Genomic DNA, 20832 nt, shown 5'->3' on the forward strand with positions numbered 1-20832 from the left:
GATGTGGAGGTCCTTGATCCACTTGGACTTAAGCTTTGTACAGGGTGATAAGCATGGATCGATCTGCATTCTTCTACATGTTGCCCTCCAGTTGAACCAGCACCATTTGCTGAAAATGCTATCTTTTTTCCATTTGATGGTTTTGGCTCCTTTGTCAAAAATCAAGTGACCATAGGTGTGTGGGTTCATTTCTGGGTCTTCAATTCTATTCCATTGGTCTATCTGTCTGTCTCTGTACCAATACCATGCAGTTTTTATCACTATTGCTCTGTAATACTGCTTGAGTTCAGGGATAGTGATTCCCCTTGAAGTCCTTTTATTGTTGAGGATAGCTTTAGCTATCCTGGGTTTTTTGTTATTCCAGATGAATTTGCAAATTGTTCTGTCTAACTCTTTGAAGAATTGGATTGGTATTTTGATGGGGATTGCATTGAATCTGTAGATTGCTTTTGGTAAAATGGCCATTTTTACTATATTAATCCTGCCAATCCATGAGCATGGGAGATCTTTCCATCTTCTGAGGTCTTCTTCAATTTCTTTCCTCAGTGTCTTGAAGTTCTTATTGTACAGATCTTTTACTTGCTTGGTTAAAGTCACACCGAGGTACTTTATATTATTTGGGTCTATTATGAAGGGTGTCGTTTCCCTAATTTCTTTCTCGGCTTGTTTCTCTTTTGTATAGAGGAAGGCAACTGATTTATTTGAGTTAATTTTATACCCAGCCACTTTGCTGAAGTTGTTTATCAGCTTTAGTAGTTCTCTGGTGGAACTTTTGGGATCACTTAAATATACTATCATGTCATCTGCAAATAGTGATATTTTGACTTCTTCTTTTCCGATCTGTATCCCTTTGATCTCCTTTTGTTGTCTGATTGCTCTGGCTAGAACTTCAAGAACTATATTGAATAAGTAGGGAGAGAGTGGGCAGCCTTGTCTAGTCCCTGATTTTAGTGGGATTGCTTCAAGTTTCTCTCCATTTAGTTTAATGTTAGCAACTGGTTTGCTGTATATGGCTTTTACTATGTTTAGGTATGGGCCTTGAATTCCTATTCTCTCCAGGACTTTTATCATGAAGGGGTGTTGAATTTTGTCAAATGCTTTCTCAGCATCTAATGAAATGATCATGTGGTTCTGTTCTTTCAGTTTGTTTATATAATGGATCACGTTGATGGTTTTCCGTATATTAAACCATCCCTGCATGCCTGGGATGAAGCCTACTTGATCATGATGGATGATTGTTTTGATGTGCTCTTGAATTCGGTTTGCCAGAATTTTATTGAGTATTTTTGCGTCGATATTCATAAGGGAAATTGGTCTGAAGTTCTCTTTCTTTGTTGTGTCTTTGTGTGGTTTAGGTATAAGAGTAATTGTGGCTTCGTAGAAGGAATTTGGTAGGGCTCCATCTGTTTCAATTTTGTGGAATAGTTTGGATAATATTGGTATGAGGTCTTCTATGAAGGTTTGATAGAATTCTGCACTAAACCCGTCTGGACCTGGGCTCTTTTTGGTTGGGAGACCTTTAATGACTGCTTCTATTTCCTTAGGAGTTATGGGGTTGTTTAACTGGTTTATCTGTTCCTGATTTAACTTCGATACCTGGTATCTGTCTAGGAAATTGTCCATTTCCTGAAGATTTTCAAATTTTGTTGAATATAGGTTTTTATAGTAAGATCTGATGATTTTTTGAATTTCCTCCGAATCTGTAGTTATGTCTCCCTTTTCATTTCTGATTTTGTTAATTTGGACACACTCTCTGTGTCCTCTCGTTAGTCTGGCTAAGGGTTTATCTATCTTGTTGATTGAAACCCAAGTTCTTATACTGGCAGCCAGAACATTGCCAACTGTGTCTCCCTTCCTTTGTTCACCTCCCCAAAGGGGAGTGGACATCATAGTTTCAACTCTTCCTTTTTAATTAGTTAATTTACAGCCCAAACACTGTTTCCACCCCCCAGTCCCTCCCTCAGAGTCCCTTCCCCCTTCCTTTCCCCTTCTTCTCTGAAAGGGTGAGGCCTCCCCTGTGTATCTCCCCCACCATGGCACATCAAGTCTGCCAGATTAATCTCATCCTCTCCCACTGAGGCCAGACAAGGTAGCCATGAGGACTGAGCTGCCAATCTGCTACACATGGAGTTGGGGATGTGAGGGGATGGAGGCTCATTCTAGCTTATGTATGCTCTTTGTCTGATGGCTCAGACTCTGAGAGCTCCCACGGTCGGGGTTTGTTGGTTCTGTTGGTCTTTACATGGGGTTTGTACTTCCTTTGTGACCTTCAATCCTTCCCCCAACTCTTCCATAAGTGTTCCTGACCTCCATCCAATGTTGTCGGTACCTGCATCTGCTTCACTGAGATGCTATGTGGAGCCTCTCAGAGGAGAGCACTTCCATTTTTATTTAGGGTAAATTCTCTTCCATGAATTAATCTTTTCTTCAGAATTTCATCAACTGCTCCTGGATGTTTCATATAAATTTTACTATCAGGTTGCACTTCTACAATCAGCCTTGGAGATTTGATTGACATATTTATAACATATATATTGATTTGGAAAGAGAATGAATACTAAACTTTTCTGTCTAATACATATATATCTACCCATTATTTTAGACTTTTAAAATATATTCCTTATGGTTTACAATGTTATTCTTAGGTCTACTGGATTTCTTAACTGAAATTAATTCAGTCCCTAAACCATACTTTTCATAAAAGAATGGAGTTTATAGAATTTATAATTTGTTACCTACATTTTCAGTGGAATTAAAATTTTTCAAAGTGTCCCATTACTTTTTATCATGCTGATCTTTCTGAATTCACTAGTAAAAATTACTGACCTTGGATTCGGATAGGTTTTGTGTGATGGTTATAAAGTGGTCTCCCTACTACTGTTTAGGTTCATTTCTTTGCCACTGAAAAATTAAAAGGAAGGAAAAATCTTGAGCACAGAGCAGACAAAATCAGCCACTGAAGAAAGGCTTTTACCAGAGGTCAAGACACACACACACACACACACACACACACACACACACACACACACACACACAGAGCAGGCACATGGGTGAGAAGACTCTGTAGAAGGGGACTGGCAAGTCCTGTCTCTCTCTAAGACTGAGGCCTTTAAAGATCTTTGAGAGGTCTTCTTTCTTTAATTTATGGTTGATCAGTTTGATCAAAGACAGAAACTTTAGGGTAAATGTGTCCTGGTCTTAGCCTTGTGTCAGACTGGTCTACTACAGAGTTGCCCTAGTAGTAGGAGGTAGAGCCCTAAGGCATTTTTCTGAGATCAGGAGTGTGGGGAGGAAGCCAGAATTTCACCATTTTTATTATCTGTTTGTGGTTCCTCTTTCAATCTGTGAACTTGCCAGGAACTGGTCTAATTTTTCGTCCCTCAGTCTGATAGTAGCAGTTTTACTCCTTCACTCACAGTTTTTATACCTTAGTTTTCTTTGCTGGCCACATAGTCCGGGGCCTCAAGGATGAGATTAAAAGATATCATATGTAGGACTTCTGTGAATAGTTTTTTGCTTCACAAATTTAATTACTTTGCTGTGTCTATTGTTTTATTTTGTTTTGTTTCACCATGTAATTCTGGCTGACCTGGAATATTCTATGTAGACCAGGATGGCCTGGAATTCATAGATATTCACCTGCCTCTGCCTCTCTGCCTCTGCCTCTGCTTCTGCCTCTCTGCCTCTGCCTCTGCCTCTGCCTCTGCCTCTGCCTCTGCCTCTGCCTCTGCCTCTGCCTCTGCCTCTGCCAAGGTTGCTACTGTTAATGCATATGCCCTCATGCCTGTCTGGATCAAGTAATGTTCTTAAAGTGTATTAAGTCAACAAGTACCTCTTTTCCCCCCCTTGTTTCATCCTAAACTTATAAAATTCAAAGTACAATTTGCACATTCCTCCTCCTCCTCTTCCTCCTCCTCACCTTCTCCTCCTGCTCCTCTTCCTCCTTTCTTCCTCCTATTCCTCTTCTTCCTCCTCTTCCTCTTCCTCCTCCCCTCCTCTTCCTCTTCCTCAGTACTTAAAGGTGAAAGTTAGAACAGGAAAGGGAAGGTGTCTGTCCTACGTACAAATTATTTCAGAAGGTCAGGAAATAAGGCACACAGAAAATAGAGGGTATCTAGTGTCCTGAAGCCAGGTTACACTGCAGTGAAACTTTTCTCATTCCAGCTGAATGTAGTATTTGTCTATGAATATAAGCATAAGTTATTAAGAAGGCAGCTTAGCACCATGACAATTAAGCTAAACCAAAGTATCATCCCCAACCTCTGAACCCTTAGACTTAAGACTTCCTCAGTCATGGGTTGTTGACTGGGTTTTCAGTACCTGATATGAACTCCATCTTGCAGAACAAAATTCAAACCTAATCAGAGCTCGGTTGGTTGCCACCATTAAAGTTGTGTCCTGTAGGGAGCAGCACATATAGATAAAAAGATGGCGCTGACATCAGGTGGTCATTTGTGGTAAACAACCTTACAGCGCATGTGTTGGCATACCTCCAGCATCAACAAGGCTGGGGTGATATTCATGCTAATGAGGTATTTCATGCTCCACCAATCCCTAGAGGACAAAATTACAGCCATAGCCTGTTTTGTATATAAGGCTAGTGCCTTTGTTGCTCGGGGTCCCCATATCAACAATGAGGCGTTCCTGCAATAAAGGCTGTTGAGAAGAATCCGACTATGTTGTGTCTTCCTTGCCGGCTGAGGTGGGCGTTACAGTGTCCCTATTGCATGGGCACATCTTACCTGGCAGGTTGGTGTTATATATCATAGGGTTCTCAGCTGGATGAGACCATAGATGTCTGCTCTCCTGCAGCAATCTCTACAGTACCTTGTAGCACTGAGAAAGCTGCTAAGCAGGGAGGAAGCCACAGTATCAGCTTCATTTCTCTCCACCATTTATCTAAGGTGTGTGGTGTCTTCCACAATAGAATATTATCAACTAGTTACTGCAGGCAATCAAGAAGAGTAACAAGATTTTGGGGGCATCTCTAGGGCCTTCCTGACAAACATGTCATTGAGTAATACCTCATGCCTAGTACTGAGACCTTTGTTTAGTGACCCTTGACCCTGAGGTACAGCATCATCTAGACATGCAATGCTTCCTCCTTCTACCTCTCCTTCTAACTTATGTTTCTTAATTCCTGTATACAGCAGTGAATTTCCACTTGGCTTTTTCACAGATCCTTAGTATTGGTTAACTTTCCTCTCTCCCTTCTCACACCCTCCCCTCTCCCCTCAAAATATTCCTGCTTTGGACATACATTTTGTAATCTCCATACCATAAAGGCTCAGGGTGGGCCTCCCAGAACATCAGAGAAATCTTACTGATGATGTCCCTCAAATTTCTGTTTGTGAGTTCCAATCTATTGAGTGATTCATATGACTCAAAGAGTTCTAGAAAATATAATGAAAAGTTCTCTATGGTGGTGAATAGGCTTACAATTGACTTTCTAACTGGATATTATGTTCATCAAATTTTGGCTGAAAACCCTATTCTAGGGCTTATGCTATAAATCTATTGGATTTGCTGTGTGGGTGACATTTTTAAATCAGTGGTTCTTAGCCTTCCTAATACTGCCACCTTTTAATCCAGTTCCTCATGTTGTGGGAACCCCAAACACATTTTTTTGTTATTTTTGTTGCTACTTCATAAACACAATTTTGATACGGTTATGAATGGTAACGTAAACATTTTTGAAAACAGTTTTGCCAAAGGGGTTGTGACCTGCTGTTCTAAACTAACGTTGTTTTCCTTGTGTTTCAGTTTCCTCTGGCTTACATTGAGGTAAGAAATTTAAATGTTTCATAATCAGAGAGAAATCAATCTGATGAAAGTAACCTGATGGTGGAACGTTGTTGAATGTTGTTGGGTCAGCAGCCCTCTGCCATTCGAGATAATGAGTTTGCTATTTCCCACTTCACTGTTATTTCTTTTTCCCCAAAGAAATATAACCAAGGTCCCAAATGCTTCCATCACCAACACAGTGATCTTTTTTTTTTTTTTGGTTCTTTTTTTCAGAGCTGGGGACCGAACCCAGGGCCTTGCGCTTCCTAGGCAAGCGCTCTACCACTGAGCTAAATCCCCAGCCCCCCAACACAGTGATCTTAAAAGCATTGTAATACTTAAAACTTTACTGACTTGGGAAATTTACACCCTCATTTACAGGATCCGAAAATGAACCGAATTATGCAGTGGCAAGACGTTAAGACTGAGAATGGGCTTAAGCAACTGTCCTTCAGCCTGTCAGCAGAGCCCATTCAGGGCCCCTACAAGATAGTGATTCTCAAACAGTCAGGAGTGAAGGAAGAGCATTCCTTCACCGTCATGGAATTCGGTATGGATTGGGAAAACCAAAAGGAGAAAGTGGGTGTCATAGGTTTCTGGTTATCATAGAATGAACTACTTTGGGTTTTAGGCTCGGTTTCTTCTGACTCTAGCTAAGGCTATCCATCTCCAACTTTCAGAAAGTTCTGGGATTTTTCAGAAGCAAATTACTTGTGTTCTTGTTTGTTTGTTAATCAAGTAGATATCCCTGTGGTTTGCAAGAAGTGATATAGCACATAACCACTCAACATTCTAACTTTATTGGGGGTGAGGACATTGCCTTAATAATGTGAAATCTCCATTTCTGGACAGAGAATGATCATTTAGGCAACAAGACAACACATTTCACATCTCTTCTCTGAGCATCTCCTCTCTCTCTCTCCCACATTAGTGCTTCCCAGATTTGGTGTCGACGTGAAGGTCCCAAACGCCATCTCTGTGTACGATGAAATAATCAATGTGACTGCCTGTGCAACGTGAGTTACCTGCTTCTGTCCTTTCCTTAAGAATGTACTCGGACACAGAAGATCCCTGGAATAATGCCTCATTTTAGAATATGTAGAAATGCTACACTTGTGTCCTTCCCCCAACTAGAACATTTCCCCTGTGGTGTTCGTTTGTGTCCTTTACTGCTCTGCATCAATCGCAGTGCAATCATTCGCTGCGTGCATTGCTGATATCAGTGGATAAAATCAATTGTTTGAGGCAGTAAAGACTTCCTGCCTTTGGAGACAGGAAGGGACATAATAAGATCCACTGACCCATGTGAAGAGAACATAAGCACTAAGTCAAGGCATCTCCCTGCCTTCTTATGGTGTGACAGAAAGAACAGAGAGACAAGAGCTTTCTGTCTGCCTCCACCCCAAACCACTGCTACCCAAGTTTAACCTTTAGGCATCTCAGCCTTCTGCTTGAATTTCTGGACTTGATAAATGAGGACCTTGCACTACAACCAATAAAAGTTCTATTTAAGTCTAGAACCATAAAGAAGGAACTTGCAGTATGTGCCTGAATCAAACAGAAGGCCCACACCCCAGCCTACATTGGCTTGTCATTCCAGTGAACCAGCTCAAAAACTAAACCATAGGACAAAGGCCAAGGACTGAGGAGGTGCGTTAAGTTCTGAGTCATTTCCCATCCTCCCCACTCATTTCAGCCCCATCATCTAGTAGCTGAGGATCCTGGTTTGGTTACTTAATCTTTTCAAACCACAAAAAGGAGAAAACCAGGTCTTCCTAGGTTCTTAATAGAGCCAAGAACCTATGTTTTATTGTTTATTAATACATTTATTTACACTGCTAATTCTTAGCATATACACTTAGAATGTGTGAGGAGGCAATGGTGGTCCACGTTTGTGCCCATTATGAAACCACACAGACTCAGTGAGAAGACAGTGGGTCTCTTCTTTAGAAAGACCCTGGGTCTCTGTGAATTTATCTTGTGACAGATATACCTATGGGAAGCCTGTCCCAGGACATGTAAAGATAAGTCTTTGCCATGGAAATCCAACCTTTAGCTCTGAGACAAAGTCTGGATGCAAAGAAGAGGACTCCAGGGTGAGTGAATCTGTTCAAAGGCCTTTTTTTTTTTAAATATCCAAGGTTAACCAACAGAAAAGCACACAGCAAAGATGAGAGGAAACACTTAGCCAGATGTTGACAGAGGATGTTCTGGGACCTTGGACTGTAGCGCAGGGATGGAACAGTAGCCCAGGCATGTGTGCAATGCCCAGAAGACCACACTGACAGAAGTGATAACCCTCGGACCCACCACTGTTAAAGGCACATTTCCACAACTTTACTTGGACACCAAATTTATTTTGAGCACATATTCATTATATGAAATAGTATGTTTACGTCATTTCTATACATGAGTGTCATGTCTTTTAACTATATTCCCCTGTCCCATTGCCACCTATGTTCTCTTGGGTCCTCATTCTTATGTGTCCTCTTCTCTTCCTAGGTAACCTCCACTACTTTTGTGCCTTGTAGACTATTCTTTGAAGGTGCATTTTAATAAGCACATATAAAAAAATAAGTAGTTGTTCAAAACAATAGCCTTCTATACAATATATTCATTCATGCACATCATGTACCTGATTACCTACCTCAGTGCTTATCTGATTCTCTCCTTCCTTCCTCCCGCCAGACCTTTCCTCCTCCCAAATGGAACCACTGTTTTGCTGTCTTCTGGTTCTGTTTTGTTTTACCTCCCATAGGAGAGAAAGCATGCACTGTTGTGTGTCAGAGTCTGGTATATTTTGTAAAAGGTGGTCATCTCCATACCCTTAACATTCTCCTATTTGGTTTTGATTATCAGTTTATCTGGTGGACTCTCTTGTCTGTGACTCATTTAAATGGCAAGCCATGCATGGGAGCATGTTTTAGTATACTGATATAGATTCCTTTTGTAGATTCCTGACAGTGGATCATATGGTACCTTGACCTCTCATTTTCTGAGGATCTTCTAGACTGACTTGGCTGTACTAGGTTGTAGCCTCACCCACAATGTACGAGATGGGTAGGGCATGAGGCTCTTCTGCTCACTGTAAGCATTAGAGAAAACAGGAATGTTAAACACAAGCTTGTCTCCTCAACAAAGGACACAAGACCACACCTGAACTATTACAGACTCTGCCTTTCTAGACTTTTATCCTGAGCAGTTTCTTGGTCAATAAAACCCACTGTTATGGGAGATGCCATTTGTAATTTACCGACATGTTTTCTGTAGAGCCAAGTGACTCCTGACTCCCACAGACTTTTACATTTATCTTAGTCATTCTCAGCAGTTATTGGCTACCTATAGCTCTTGATCTAGGTGTGGGGTTTGTGGAATTTCCCCTTTCCACCGCATTGGCAGGTTAACTTGTTTTACCATTATTTAAATCTTCTTCTGGCAAGCACATTGTTGAGATTTTTATGGGTGTCTTTCCCTGTTGTGTCTGAAGGACACTATTTTTGCAACAGGCATTCTGGTCTTTTATAATCTTCTGACTCTTGTTCTATGATTTTCCATGATCCTTCAATGTAGGGTTATGTTGGAGATGCATTGTTGGGGATGGGTAATCCTAGGCAATTCTGCATTTTGATGGGTTGTGCATCTTCATGAAGGTCTCCATCTCTGGAAAAATAAGGTTCTTTGATGAGGTGAGACCCACATGCATCTGTAAGGACAAGACTTTAGTAAAGGACTATATTGATTAAGGAAAATGACAGTAGTAGGCTGCTGTCTATAGAGTGCTTTTGACTGTTGAAGTTATCCATTTCTTCTTAGTTTAACATTTGTATTTTGGATGAATGTAGAAATCTGTCCACTTCTTTTAAGTTTTCTAAATTAATTCGGTATAGGTTTTTGAACAACAACAGTCCAAATCTCTTCAATGTCTGTATAATATTACCCTGCATATTTTTATTCTATTAATTTGGGTCATTTTCTTTCTTTCATTGGTTAATTGTGCCAAAGATTAGTCTTGATCTTATCTTCTTAAATAACTGTCTCAGTTTTTGTATTCCTTCTTTCTGTTCTACTAGTTTCTGCTCTGGTTTTTATTATTTCTTCCTATTTGCTAATACAGAGTTTGGATTGATCTTTCTTTTTTTAATGAATCCTTGATGTATATTATCAAGTCATTTATTTGTGTTAAATCTTTCCCTTATTTTAAGCAGCACTCAGAACTAGTTATATCTCTCTTGCTTTGAATATCTTCAAGAGACTTTTGTGTCATGTTTTTATTTTCATTTAATTCCAGGATTTAAAACTCTTTTTCTTGAGTTCTTTGATTCCCTCATTATTAGGTAGTGTGATGTTTGATTTTCATGAATTCATGCAATTTCTTTAATTCTTTGTGCTATTGATTATAAGCTTTATTGCATTGTGGTTAGATAGGGTGCACTGGGTCATTTTAACTTTTCTGTATTTTTCAGACTTTCTTTGTTTCTCACTGCATCATCTATTGTGGAGAAAATTCCTTTCACTACTTCAAAGAATAATTATACTTTAGTGTTTTGGTGGAAAGTTCTATAAATATCTGTTAGGGCAAAATGATAAATTGGTTTTATTTAATTCTGATGATTCTGCCCTTATTTTTTTGTCCAGATGCCCTATTGGAGAAATTAGGGTGCAGAAATCAACTATAACCACTGAATTGTGTTTCATCTGTGTCTTGAAATCACATGGTATGCTTTTTATGAAAGCGTGTGTGCTAGACCTTGGTTCATCTATGTTTATAGTTGTAGTGTCTTTCAGTTAATTTTTCAGTTTATCAGAATAAAGTGTCCCACTCCATCTCATCTAATTAATTGTTGCTTGAAATTAGACTGGTCAGATATTATAATAGTAATTCTGCTTGATTTCTGGTTATTTGCTTTGAATACTTTTCCAATCCCTTCACTCAAAGTGGTGTTTACCTTTGAAGATAAAGTAAGTTTCTTGAAAACAACAACAAGACTGATTTTGTTTCTTAATCCATCCAACCATCCTATGCCTTTTGATTGGAGAATTGAGGCCATTAATATTTAAAGTTATCACTGAAAGGTGCGTGTTGATTGCTGTCAGTTTACTTTTGGTGCTATTTATGTTTAATCCTATTTTATGTTTCAGTAATTATAGTTTCATTTGTTTTCTTTCTGAAGTCTGTTAGCTTTGCTTATTCTCCTCTCCTTTCAAAATTCTCAGTAGAGCTGGTTTGGTGGACATGAATTCTGTTAGCCTATTTATAGCCTTACAATTTTTTTCAGTTTAGGAACTTCTTGAGCCTTGTCAGTTTCTATGTCCTGAGCTTTATAAGTCTTGTTTATGTCCTGAGTCTCAGTAGCCTACCTCCAGATGGAAAGATTAAATTCAGATGAAATTTCTGTGTAACACCCTAACAATTATTTTTTTTGGCCAGATGATCAATTTAATGAGTGTGTAGTGGTAAAATCACCCATTATTATTGTACTGGGACCCATCTATCCTTTGTTTAGTAGTGTTTCTTTTATGAACTGTAATGCACTGACATGTTTACTCAGTAATTGGGGGTAGGTATTCCTTTCACTAATAGGTAGTGACTATTTTATTTCTTGTAACTAAATTTGGACTAGTCAATTCTATCATATATGAGTATTGATATTTCTCTTTTTCTCAACTTGGATTTTCTTGATCTATCCCTTCCTAGCCTTTCATTTTTGATGTGTGTGTGTGTGTGTGTGTGTGTGTGTGTGTGTGTGTGTGTGTGTTCTTTAGAGTCTAATTAGTTAGCTTTTTTTCTTTTGCCACGAGGTGCATTTTATTTTCATCAGTCATACAAATAATTTTCTATATCACAGGGAAAACGGAGTGCCTGGGTGGGTTCACAGTACAGCTTGTGGCTTGTGTCTGTCCATCTTCCCCATCAGAAACGGGTCTCAGAAATGATGAGGCGAGGCGGAAAATCCTCCTAGGCTTCTAGGAAATTTTACTCCTCTTTTCTTGTTGAGTGGTCTCTTTGGTTGGCTGGTGTTCTTCTCATGCTCTTTGGTTTTCTCCAGGTTGGCCTTAATGAAGCTTGCAATTTTCTTCATGGATGGCTTGCCTGCCATTTTCTTACAACTCTCTCTCTCTCTCTCTCTCTGATCTTGTGTTCCAGTTCCTCCCACTCACATTTCTGCAGAAAAGGATCTAGCCTGTGTCTCTTAATTAAAGACTTAAAATCATTTATACTTGGAGTTACTGTTGATAATTATGTGTTCATTCCTATGACTATTGGACGTTATTTATCTTTTATTAAGCATCACATCTGTTGCTGATTTTCTCAGTCTTGTTCTGAATAGATAGCACTCAGATCTTTCTCTGCAGGCGTAAATCCTCTGTGAGATCACCAGTCATTTCCAAGACTACACTATTACTTGTCCAGCATTATGACAATTTGCATATCCTAGGATTCAGTTAGTGAAGAGCTGTGCCCCTTCGTACATATCATGTTTCCCTGATTCTTCCTGTTTCCTGTATTTCATTTTTTTATTAAATAATTTATTTACTCTACATCCTTTTCACAGCTTCCCCTCCTTCCTCACCTCCCAGTCCCACCTTCTCACTTCCTTTCACTCCTCCTTCCTTTCTCCTCAGAAAAGGAATGGCCTCCCAAAGAGATCAACCAGCCTTGGCATACCAAGTTGCAGTAAGACTAGGCACATCTTCTATTGAGGCTACATCAACAAGGCAGCCCAGAAAGGAGAAAGGGATCCAGATAAACTGCCACAACAGCAGAAAACCAAAGTTGTTAGAGCAATGCAATTTAAATGATGTAAAGTTTACTACTATACTGACAATAATTGTAACAATGAAAATGGCAAAAAAAAGAGTAAGCCGTTTAGCTAAACTTTAATTTGGAACAAAATAATGGTCCTGGTGACTCTTATCTTTCACAGTTCAGAATAATGTCAATTATTTCCTATGAAGGCTATTCTCATTCATCGAAGGAACAGCAGCTTCTGAGTACCATTTCACTCTGAAAATGGATTACACTTTACTTGCTGCCACTAGGTATCAAGCCAGCAGGTTCACGTCTGCTAGTAAAAAGTACCATTGAGTTACATCCATGCCTGTGTTTGATATTTTAATAATAGAAAATAATTATTAAGTTCTAATGGCATGCAAGTTAAGTGTTCTGTATATTATAATTTTGATATTGTATTACACTTAATATTCCTTAATAGATGGATTAAGTACTAAGTGGATACTTAGAATATAATCACTGTGTTTATGGATGACCAAGCCAAGACAGCATTGGGACTGGTCATGCTCACACAGCAGCACAGCGTTTAGGCTGAGTCCCAGGCTTAGAACCAGAAGACTATGCACTAAGCACTCTCTTTCTGATAGAAGCCCTCGTGTGTGGGTTTCAGTAGACCATCAACCTGACCAGTGTGCCTTGTCACCTTGCTTTTATCTTAAATATCAGCTAGACAACAACGGCTGCAGCACACAAGAAGTGAACATCACTGAGTTCCAATTAAAGGAAAATTACCTCAAAATGCACCAGGCTTTCCATGTGAATGCAACTGTTACAGAAGAAGGGACAGGTATGTGAGTAAGAATATAGAAGATGGCGCTGTGAAAACTGACACCTTTTCACATCGATGGTAGTTCAGAGGATGCAGAAAGCAAGCAACTCTCTAACCAGCTTGGGCCTTCAATGTCATCACTACTTTCTTCCTCAGGGTCAGAGTTCAGTGGATCTGGAAGAATTGAAGTCGAAAGAACCAGAAACAAATTCCTATTTCTGAAAGCAGATTCGCACTTCAGACACGGGATCCCATTCTTTGTGAAAGTAAGGTGCTTTGTGCTTCATAGGTGGCAGAACTGTAAAAGGTGCTTCAAGGCTGTTCTGCTGATGTTAAGCGTTTCTGACATCATGGGTTGCAAGACTAGAAGCACAGCTTAGTGGTGGAGTTTGTATTTCACATGGCCAAGCACACGAGTTCAATTCCCAGAACTAAAGTGAAGATTAGGAAAATTTATCGAGAGGCTCCAAATCTCAAACCTATGCAGCAGAGTTTTTGTTTATAACTGCTGCGCCTGAAAACCTTAAACCCCAGAGTATCACTGTGTTTCAATGGTGAAGCAACATGAGCTACATATTCATAACACACCCATGCTCGCTGGTAGCCTCTGCTCCCTCACAAGCTGTTCTTGTGATGGTGTCAGAGCATGTACTTGCAGTGTTTTACAGGATGGGCTCATTGATGGTCCCTTGTGAATAATAGGAAAATAGGAAGCATCTATAAAGCATCTGTTATGAAATTAAGAGTATGATACCTTCAGTCTCTGTACTTTCACAGCATAGCTCGTTCTGCAGGTATAGATTTTCAGAAAATTAGTGAATTAGTGACTGCATCTTTGGAGTCTTTGTATAATACTGAAACAGGGGTTTCTCTTCCGTGTCATATACCCATGCCTAGACTATACTTTCCTTCCTTGTTCAATTTAGGTCCGCCTAGTGGATATCAAGGGAGATCCTATCCCAAATGAGCAGGTCCTCATCAAAGCACGAGACGCTGGCTACACCAATGCTACTACCACTGATCAGCATGGCTTGGCAAAGTTCTCCATAGATACCAACGGCATCTCAGACTATTCCCTCAATATCAAAGTAAGTCAGAAATGAGGAGGACATAAGATACAAGGTGAGACTTTGCAACAGCTTGAGCTCAATGTGTAGCTTAATGAAAAAAAAGTTTCATGCCAAACTCTTATTTTTAGGCAAAACACAAAAAGTTTCTGAGCACTCATAGAAGTATCAGCATATATTGTGAACACATTTTAAATACAATTATTTTCCATAGTCTCTTTTACTTTATTTATGTTTGAAATATCTCAAGTTAGGACCTTGAAGCAAAAAAAATGATTAAAGTTCATTTTCATCTACTTAGTCAAGGATATTTGTTGTGTATCCTCAAATTCATTACCCAAATATGTTGTGCCCATTTTCTCAAACAAGAGATACTTGTTGTGTAACTGAATGTGACTGACATTACACTAGTTCCTACTTGAGATGCACATTTGGGGTGGGGGGTGGGGAGAGGATAGAGAGAGATTCAACACTTTCTAGAAATGCAATTTGGAAATACAAAAACTCTAGAGATCTGCAATCTGCAGTCAGCTGGAATTTGACAGAGTCCCCCCTGTATATCATAGCTTAGTCAGATATGTCACAAAGGGGAGCCATTTGAAGAGAAGCTCACTATCTGACTTTCCAGGAGAGGTCTCTGAAGACCCTGCGGCCTTACATCTCTAATCCCAATAGCCTTTTCCCCAGCTGTCTCAGCAGGCCCCTCTCTGAGAACCCTTGTGAGGACAGCAATGCCAGGGGTGACTTACACACATCTCTGGCTGCAAATTTAAATGGTGGAACTCATAAGCTATATGAGTTCTTATAGAAAGAAGCTGAAAAGCATGTCCCTTTGAGGATGGACCTAGAGATAGGGTGGAGTGTGGATTTCGATGGGGGAGGGAAAGAGTAGTGTGACACTTACTAGGTGGCCAGTCAGTGTCACATTACTCAGAAAGCTTTGCTTTGGACGTTTTCTCCAAACCCAGAGGCTCAGAGTCACATACAGGATAAGATGTCAAACTTAATTAACTCCAGTCCTCCACCACAACACCCGTCCATGCAGTCACACACGCACATGTGGACTGATAGGGTTCCTTGGTTGTAAGGAGAAACTCCATCAGAATTGGTTTAGCTGGCCTGATTGGATCACACGTAGCTCCCATCGTCATTATTTAACATCTCCCTACACAAATACGTACATAGACTCAGTGACCATAAGTCAGCCCTGCAGAGCGGCACACATTATCTTAGCTCAGTTAATGGCTGAGGCAGGTGTGCTCATCTTTCTGATTGACCATCTGCCTTGATCGGCTTGTCTGGATCTCAGATAGGACAAGGCTCACTACTGTCTATTCTTCTCCTGGGACTCCTGGTGACCCTAGAAATGAAGCCTGAGGGAAAGCGCCGTGTCTTCCTAAGTCAAGAAAATTGGTTTTCCTTTTTCCTTCGTGATCTTATTTCAGGTTTTCATCCTTCTCCCTCTCCTCCTTTGAATTTTATGTTTTTGTTTTGTTTTGTTCTTTACTGAGGATAGAAAGTATCAGGCTTTATTCTGGAATTTCATACATTTTGTCACTTAATCCTCCTCTCCTGATTATCCCTCCAGCCCCCCAAGTTGCAAGAGTCTTCCTTCCAAGTCCTCATAACGGAGTGCAGACTCCTCTTCTGTTCTTCCCTGATTTTCTTTCTCATTCTTTGTTCTTGTTTCCTTTCTCTCTGATCTTAATCCTTTTTTTCTTTTTCTCAGACTTCCTTACTGCTGCTTGAGTAATAACGTTTACCTCTATTTTCTGACTTAACATTTAACTTATATTGTTTTTTCCACTTTCTATGCATTGGAATTTGGGGCTATTCTTAATTGTTTTTTAATTACATCACTACATCTGATTTGTTTTGTTGTTGATGAATTTACTGAAATGTCCTCCATGTCCCTTGGGTTTGTTGGAGACCAAGCCTTTGAAAGAGGGCTACTCATGATGAAAATGACCTTATAATAGTAGGAGTTCTATAGCCATCATAAGAGATGTTTAAATTGAAGCATCAAAATAGAAGAAATATGAAAAAAACTTACCCCAAAGTTCTTAATTTTTCAATAACTGAACTCAAAGCTATTGAAGCAAATGAAAATTTATATGAATAATTTTACAGTTCTGATTTTTAAAATTATTTATGACAAAATTGGACACATGTGCAACACCTTACACACACACACACACACACACACACACACACACACACACACACAAATACTGCCCAATAGAATAAAGAAGAGATTATAGATTTTGCCAAAGAAGTCAACAAACAAAAATTCTGAAGGCTTTTTTTTTAAAAAATGGAAATATATAAAATAACCTAAATAAAAAAAAGTAAGTAGAAGTTTTCACTGATAGACTAGATATAATGGTAGAAAAATAGCAGGGCATAGAGATAATGAAAAATAATTATTACATTTAATGAGTGGTGAAGAAAAACTAAAAAACCATGGCCCCAACTCTTAAGGCCTCTAGAACTGAGTTAGGAGACAGGGCCTGAAGGTGCTGGCATTGCACAGAGTGTAACATGCAAGCAAGTGTCATGGAAACCCACTCAGTGGATGAACAGAACATTCCCCAAGCTGAGAAAAGATACAGACATGATAGTACAGGACACATTTAGAATGACAGACAACTAGAAAAGAACTTCTTAACTAAAATGCCAAGAATACAGAAAGAAAAATAAAAAGATTACTAAATGCTGCAAGATAGAAGATCCAGCTAACATACAAAAAGAAACCTTTCAAAGTAACAACAGTCCTTAGCCACAGAAACTCTAGAGGCTAGGACCCTGGGAAGATACAATTAAAGTCGAAAATAAGTAAATAAATAGATAAAACAGAAAAAAAAAGTTGGTAACCAACTTTAATATTCAGATGAAGTTGTCCTGAAAATTGAAGGGCAAAGGATGAGATGTGACCCAATACAGACCTGCAGAAGTACTTCAAAATTTCTGAGCTCTTGATAACTTTGAGAGGACCTAGGTTCAGTTTCCAGAACCCACAGGTAGCTTGCAACCATCCATCACTCCAGTCTCAGGGCCTACAATGTCCTCTTCTGACCTCTTCAGGCATCTGGCATATAAATGTTGCACACACATGCACGCAGAAGAAGCATTCATTTAAACTAAACTAAATAATATTTTTAAAAAGTTGAGTAAATTAATGGCACTCATGACTACCATACTAGCATTGTGAAAGATACTTTGAGAAATACTACTCAAAGAAAAACAAGAAAATATGCAATCATCAGAAGTTAGAAAGAATAATCTAGGGGCTGGAGAAATGTCTCAGTGGTTAGGAGCACTGACTGCCCTTCCAGAGGTCCTGAGTTCAAATCCCAGCAACCACATGGTGGCTCACAACCATCTGTAATGAGATCTAATGCCCTCTTCTAGTGCGTCTGAAGATAGTGACAGTGTACTTACATATAATAAATAAATAAAGTTTAAAAAAATGAAAGAATAATCTATCATAGAAAGATAAAATGGAAAAAAAACATTATCAATTCATTAAGCTAAGAAACTTTTAAGCTGAACAAAGGAGGAAGAAAATATCAGAGAGCATCCAAAACCAATATGATGGTAATATTTACTTAAACTTGGCAAGATGTGGAATCACCTCCACCTCTGCAGCGAGCCTCTGAGGGAGAGATTAGGTCATCCTCTAGTCATGCTGTGAATAAATTCATGGGTTAATTTAAATACAAAGACCCACCATAAATATGGATCTCACTTTTAGCACGGCCATGCTCACCTCCACCTCTCACTATCAGTGCTACTGCTATTGCTATTGCAACCATTTGCAGACATCTGAACCAGTTTTGTTGTGGTTGTTTGCTTGCTTGCTGGCTTTGGATGTTCAATGTGCTCTAGAGACCAGTGGCTATCCAGGCATCCTCAAGGCCTTTGACACCAGATTGGGACTGCTAAGACACACAGCCTTGTAGTCTAGGGATGCTTACCTGCCTCCCAGCCTCTCCAACAGTCTAAGACAACTATTGTTGAACTACCCAGACCACACTGTAAGTTAATCATCATTAGTTTATCTTCATTCTGTCAGCTTTGTTCTTCTAGATAAACTTAATGTAACCATCAAAAAAATATAAACATAGTACTGTAACATTCAGTACTGTTAGTAAATACCAATTTACATCTCTGCATACAAAATAGAAATGAGCATAATAGATTTTAAAACAACATCCAACTATTTGCTGTGTACAAGAAACTCACCTCATAAAAATGATAGCACAGAGACTGAATTGAATGAAAGAAAAATTATAGTTCAGCTAAATGAAACTCTAAAATAAGAATTAATTACTATGCCCATATATGACAAGTAGATTTCAAGCATTTTAAAAATGAAATAATGCATCAGGAAGATACACATATAAATGTATATCGCCCAAAAGTTGGTTCAATGATTTTCATAAAAAACAAACACGACTAGAGCAAAAGAACAAATAGGTATAACTGCAAATTATTATGTAAGTAACTTCATATATAGTGTGTATTGATAGATGTATCATTGTACAAAGAAATCTCAGATTAAACTGCACCTTGCATCACACAGCCTTAGCATCTGCCTACAGAGCACAATATCTAATAGTGATGAGATACACATTCCCATCAGCAACTGATGGTTGTTTCTTTAAGATAGATCTCATTTTAGATCATTGAGTAAATGTAAACCAGTTCAAATATTTTAAATCATGTTATCATGATACAAAACACTATAATTACAAATAAATAATGAGACAAACTAGAGAGCATACACAGGTATTTATACTAAATAATACTCTTGACAGTGATCATTGGAACATTGACAATATCAGAAGGGTGATTTTTTTTATTTCCAGATTTAAAAAAATCACATCAGAATTTGTACAGTCTACAGGGATTTAAATTCTAAGAGGTGTGTGTATAGTAAACCCCTACACTAAATAATCAGATCCCTATCAAATAAATAGTGTTACGCTGTATCTCAAAGTGTTACCTAGAACAGGACAAATACAAAATTAGTGAAAGGAATAAAATAATAAGTATGGCTGAAAGTAATGATGGGGACAAAAGGGAACAGTAAAGACGTCCACTGAAACCAACAATGATTCTGAAATCACAAAGATAAAAGAAATTGAGTAGACTTTATCCTAACCCAAAGAGAGTTAAAACCCAAATTAGCAAATTAGAGGTAACTACCACAGAACATACTGTGAAATCCATGGGGTTCTTAGAGAATAATCTGAAAGCTTTCATTCCAATAAATTAGAAAATCCAGTAGAGACAAGTGAGTTTCTGGATATTTATATTGTACCAAAACTGAGCCAAAGGGATGTTAAAAAGAACCTAAATGGATCAGCAATGAGAAATAGAACTGAAGAAATAATTAAAAGGACCCATAAAAATTAGAGCTGAGACTGGGAAGAACTCATTGCTGAATTGAACCAAACTTCAAAAAAGAAATATTATTGCATAAAGACTCAAAATAAGGAATGCCTCCTAACCCATTCTATGAATCTAGAACAACCCAGAGACCACAACTAGATGAGGAAATGGTGACAAGAAACCTTCAGACTAATTTACTCAATGGACTTTAAAGGAAAGTCTGCATGAAATTCTTTCATGCCAAATTCAACTACACATTAAACAAATCATATGTACCATGATCAAATTGATTTCTTACCAAGAATGCATGGGTGGTTTCACATTTGTAAGCTGAGAACTGTGAAACAGCATATGAACAGAATCAAGAGTTAAAAATCACACGGTCATCTCAGTAGACCCAACAAATCATCTATTTTCAAGACACTAAATACAAATGGTCAGGAAACACATGCAAAGATGCTCACCACACTTGGCTCTCAATAAAATGAAAGCTAACACTATGTTGAAAGTTCATCTCACCCATCAAAATGGCTATCATTAGGAAAGCAAGGTTATGAGAACCTATATGCACAGCTGGTAAGAAGGTAAATTAGTGTGACCATGAAACTCAGAGCTTCTACAAAAATCCAAAATGAAAGCAGTGTATAGTGCAGACATGCCACAGCCATATGCATGTCCATATGAGTCAAAGGTAACATATAATAGAGATCTACATCCCCACGGCAATTTCAGCAGTTCTCAACACAGTTGGGCAATGGAGCCAACTTTAATGCCTAGTGATGGATGAGTGTTTACAGAGACTCTCTTATGCAATGTATAGAAGCATCACCTGTCAATAAAATGCTGTTGGCCTATTACCTTAGGCAGGAAACAGGGAGGTAGAAATTCTGGTACAGAGAAGATTTCTGGGATAAAGTCAAGCATGGGGGCTTAACCCCAAACTGAGAAAAGGTAACCAACAGAATAGAACAAACAGGATAATTAAATATGACCTAACGGGAGGAGCCAAGGTTTTGGACTAG

General features: G+C 38.8%; 1 protein-coding gene and 1 pseudogene across 4 annotated transcripts in view; one reads left to right on the forward strand and one right to left on the reverse strand.

Annotated features, from left to right (window-relative positions):
• Mug5 (murinoglobulin 5) overlaps window positions 1-20832 on the forward strand; it is a 60017-nt gene that overhangs the window by 14286 nt on the left and 24899 nt on the right. For 2 of the 4 annotated variants that reach the window (XM_087656974.1, NM_001037975.2), the window contains 7 exon segments: window positions 5764-5784; window positions 6166-6334; window positions 6716-6800; window positions 7772-7880; window positions 13244-13364; window positions 13503-13612; window positions 14273-14434. In XM_087656974.1, coding sequence (XP_087513100.1) covers window positions 5764-5784; window positions 6166-6334; window positions 6716-6800; window positions 7772-7880; window positions 13244-13364; window positions 13503-13612; window positions 14273-14434 — 777 coding nt within the window. 4 annotated transcript variants of the gene reach the window in all.
• On the reverse strand, window positions 11749-11923 carry LOC147995048 (thymosin beta-10 pseudogene; annotated as a pseudogene).

This window comes from Rattus norvegicus, chromosome 4 (assembly GCF_021556685.1).
Source record: "Rattus norvegicus strain SHRSP/BbbUtx chromosome 4, alternate assembly SHRSP_T2T, whole genome shotgun sequence".
NCBI classification, from domain to species: Eukaryota; Metazoa; Chordata; class Mammalia; order Rodentia; family Muridae; genus Rattus; species Rattus norvegicus.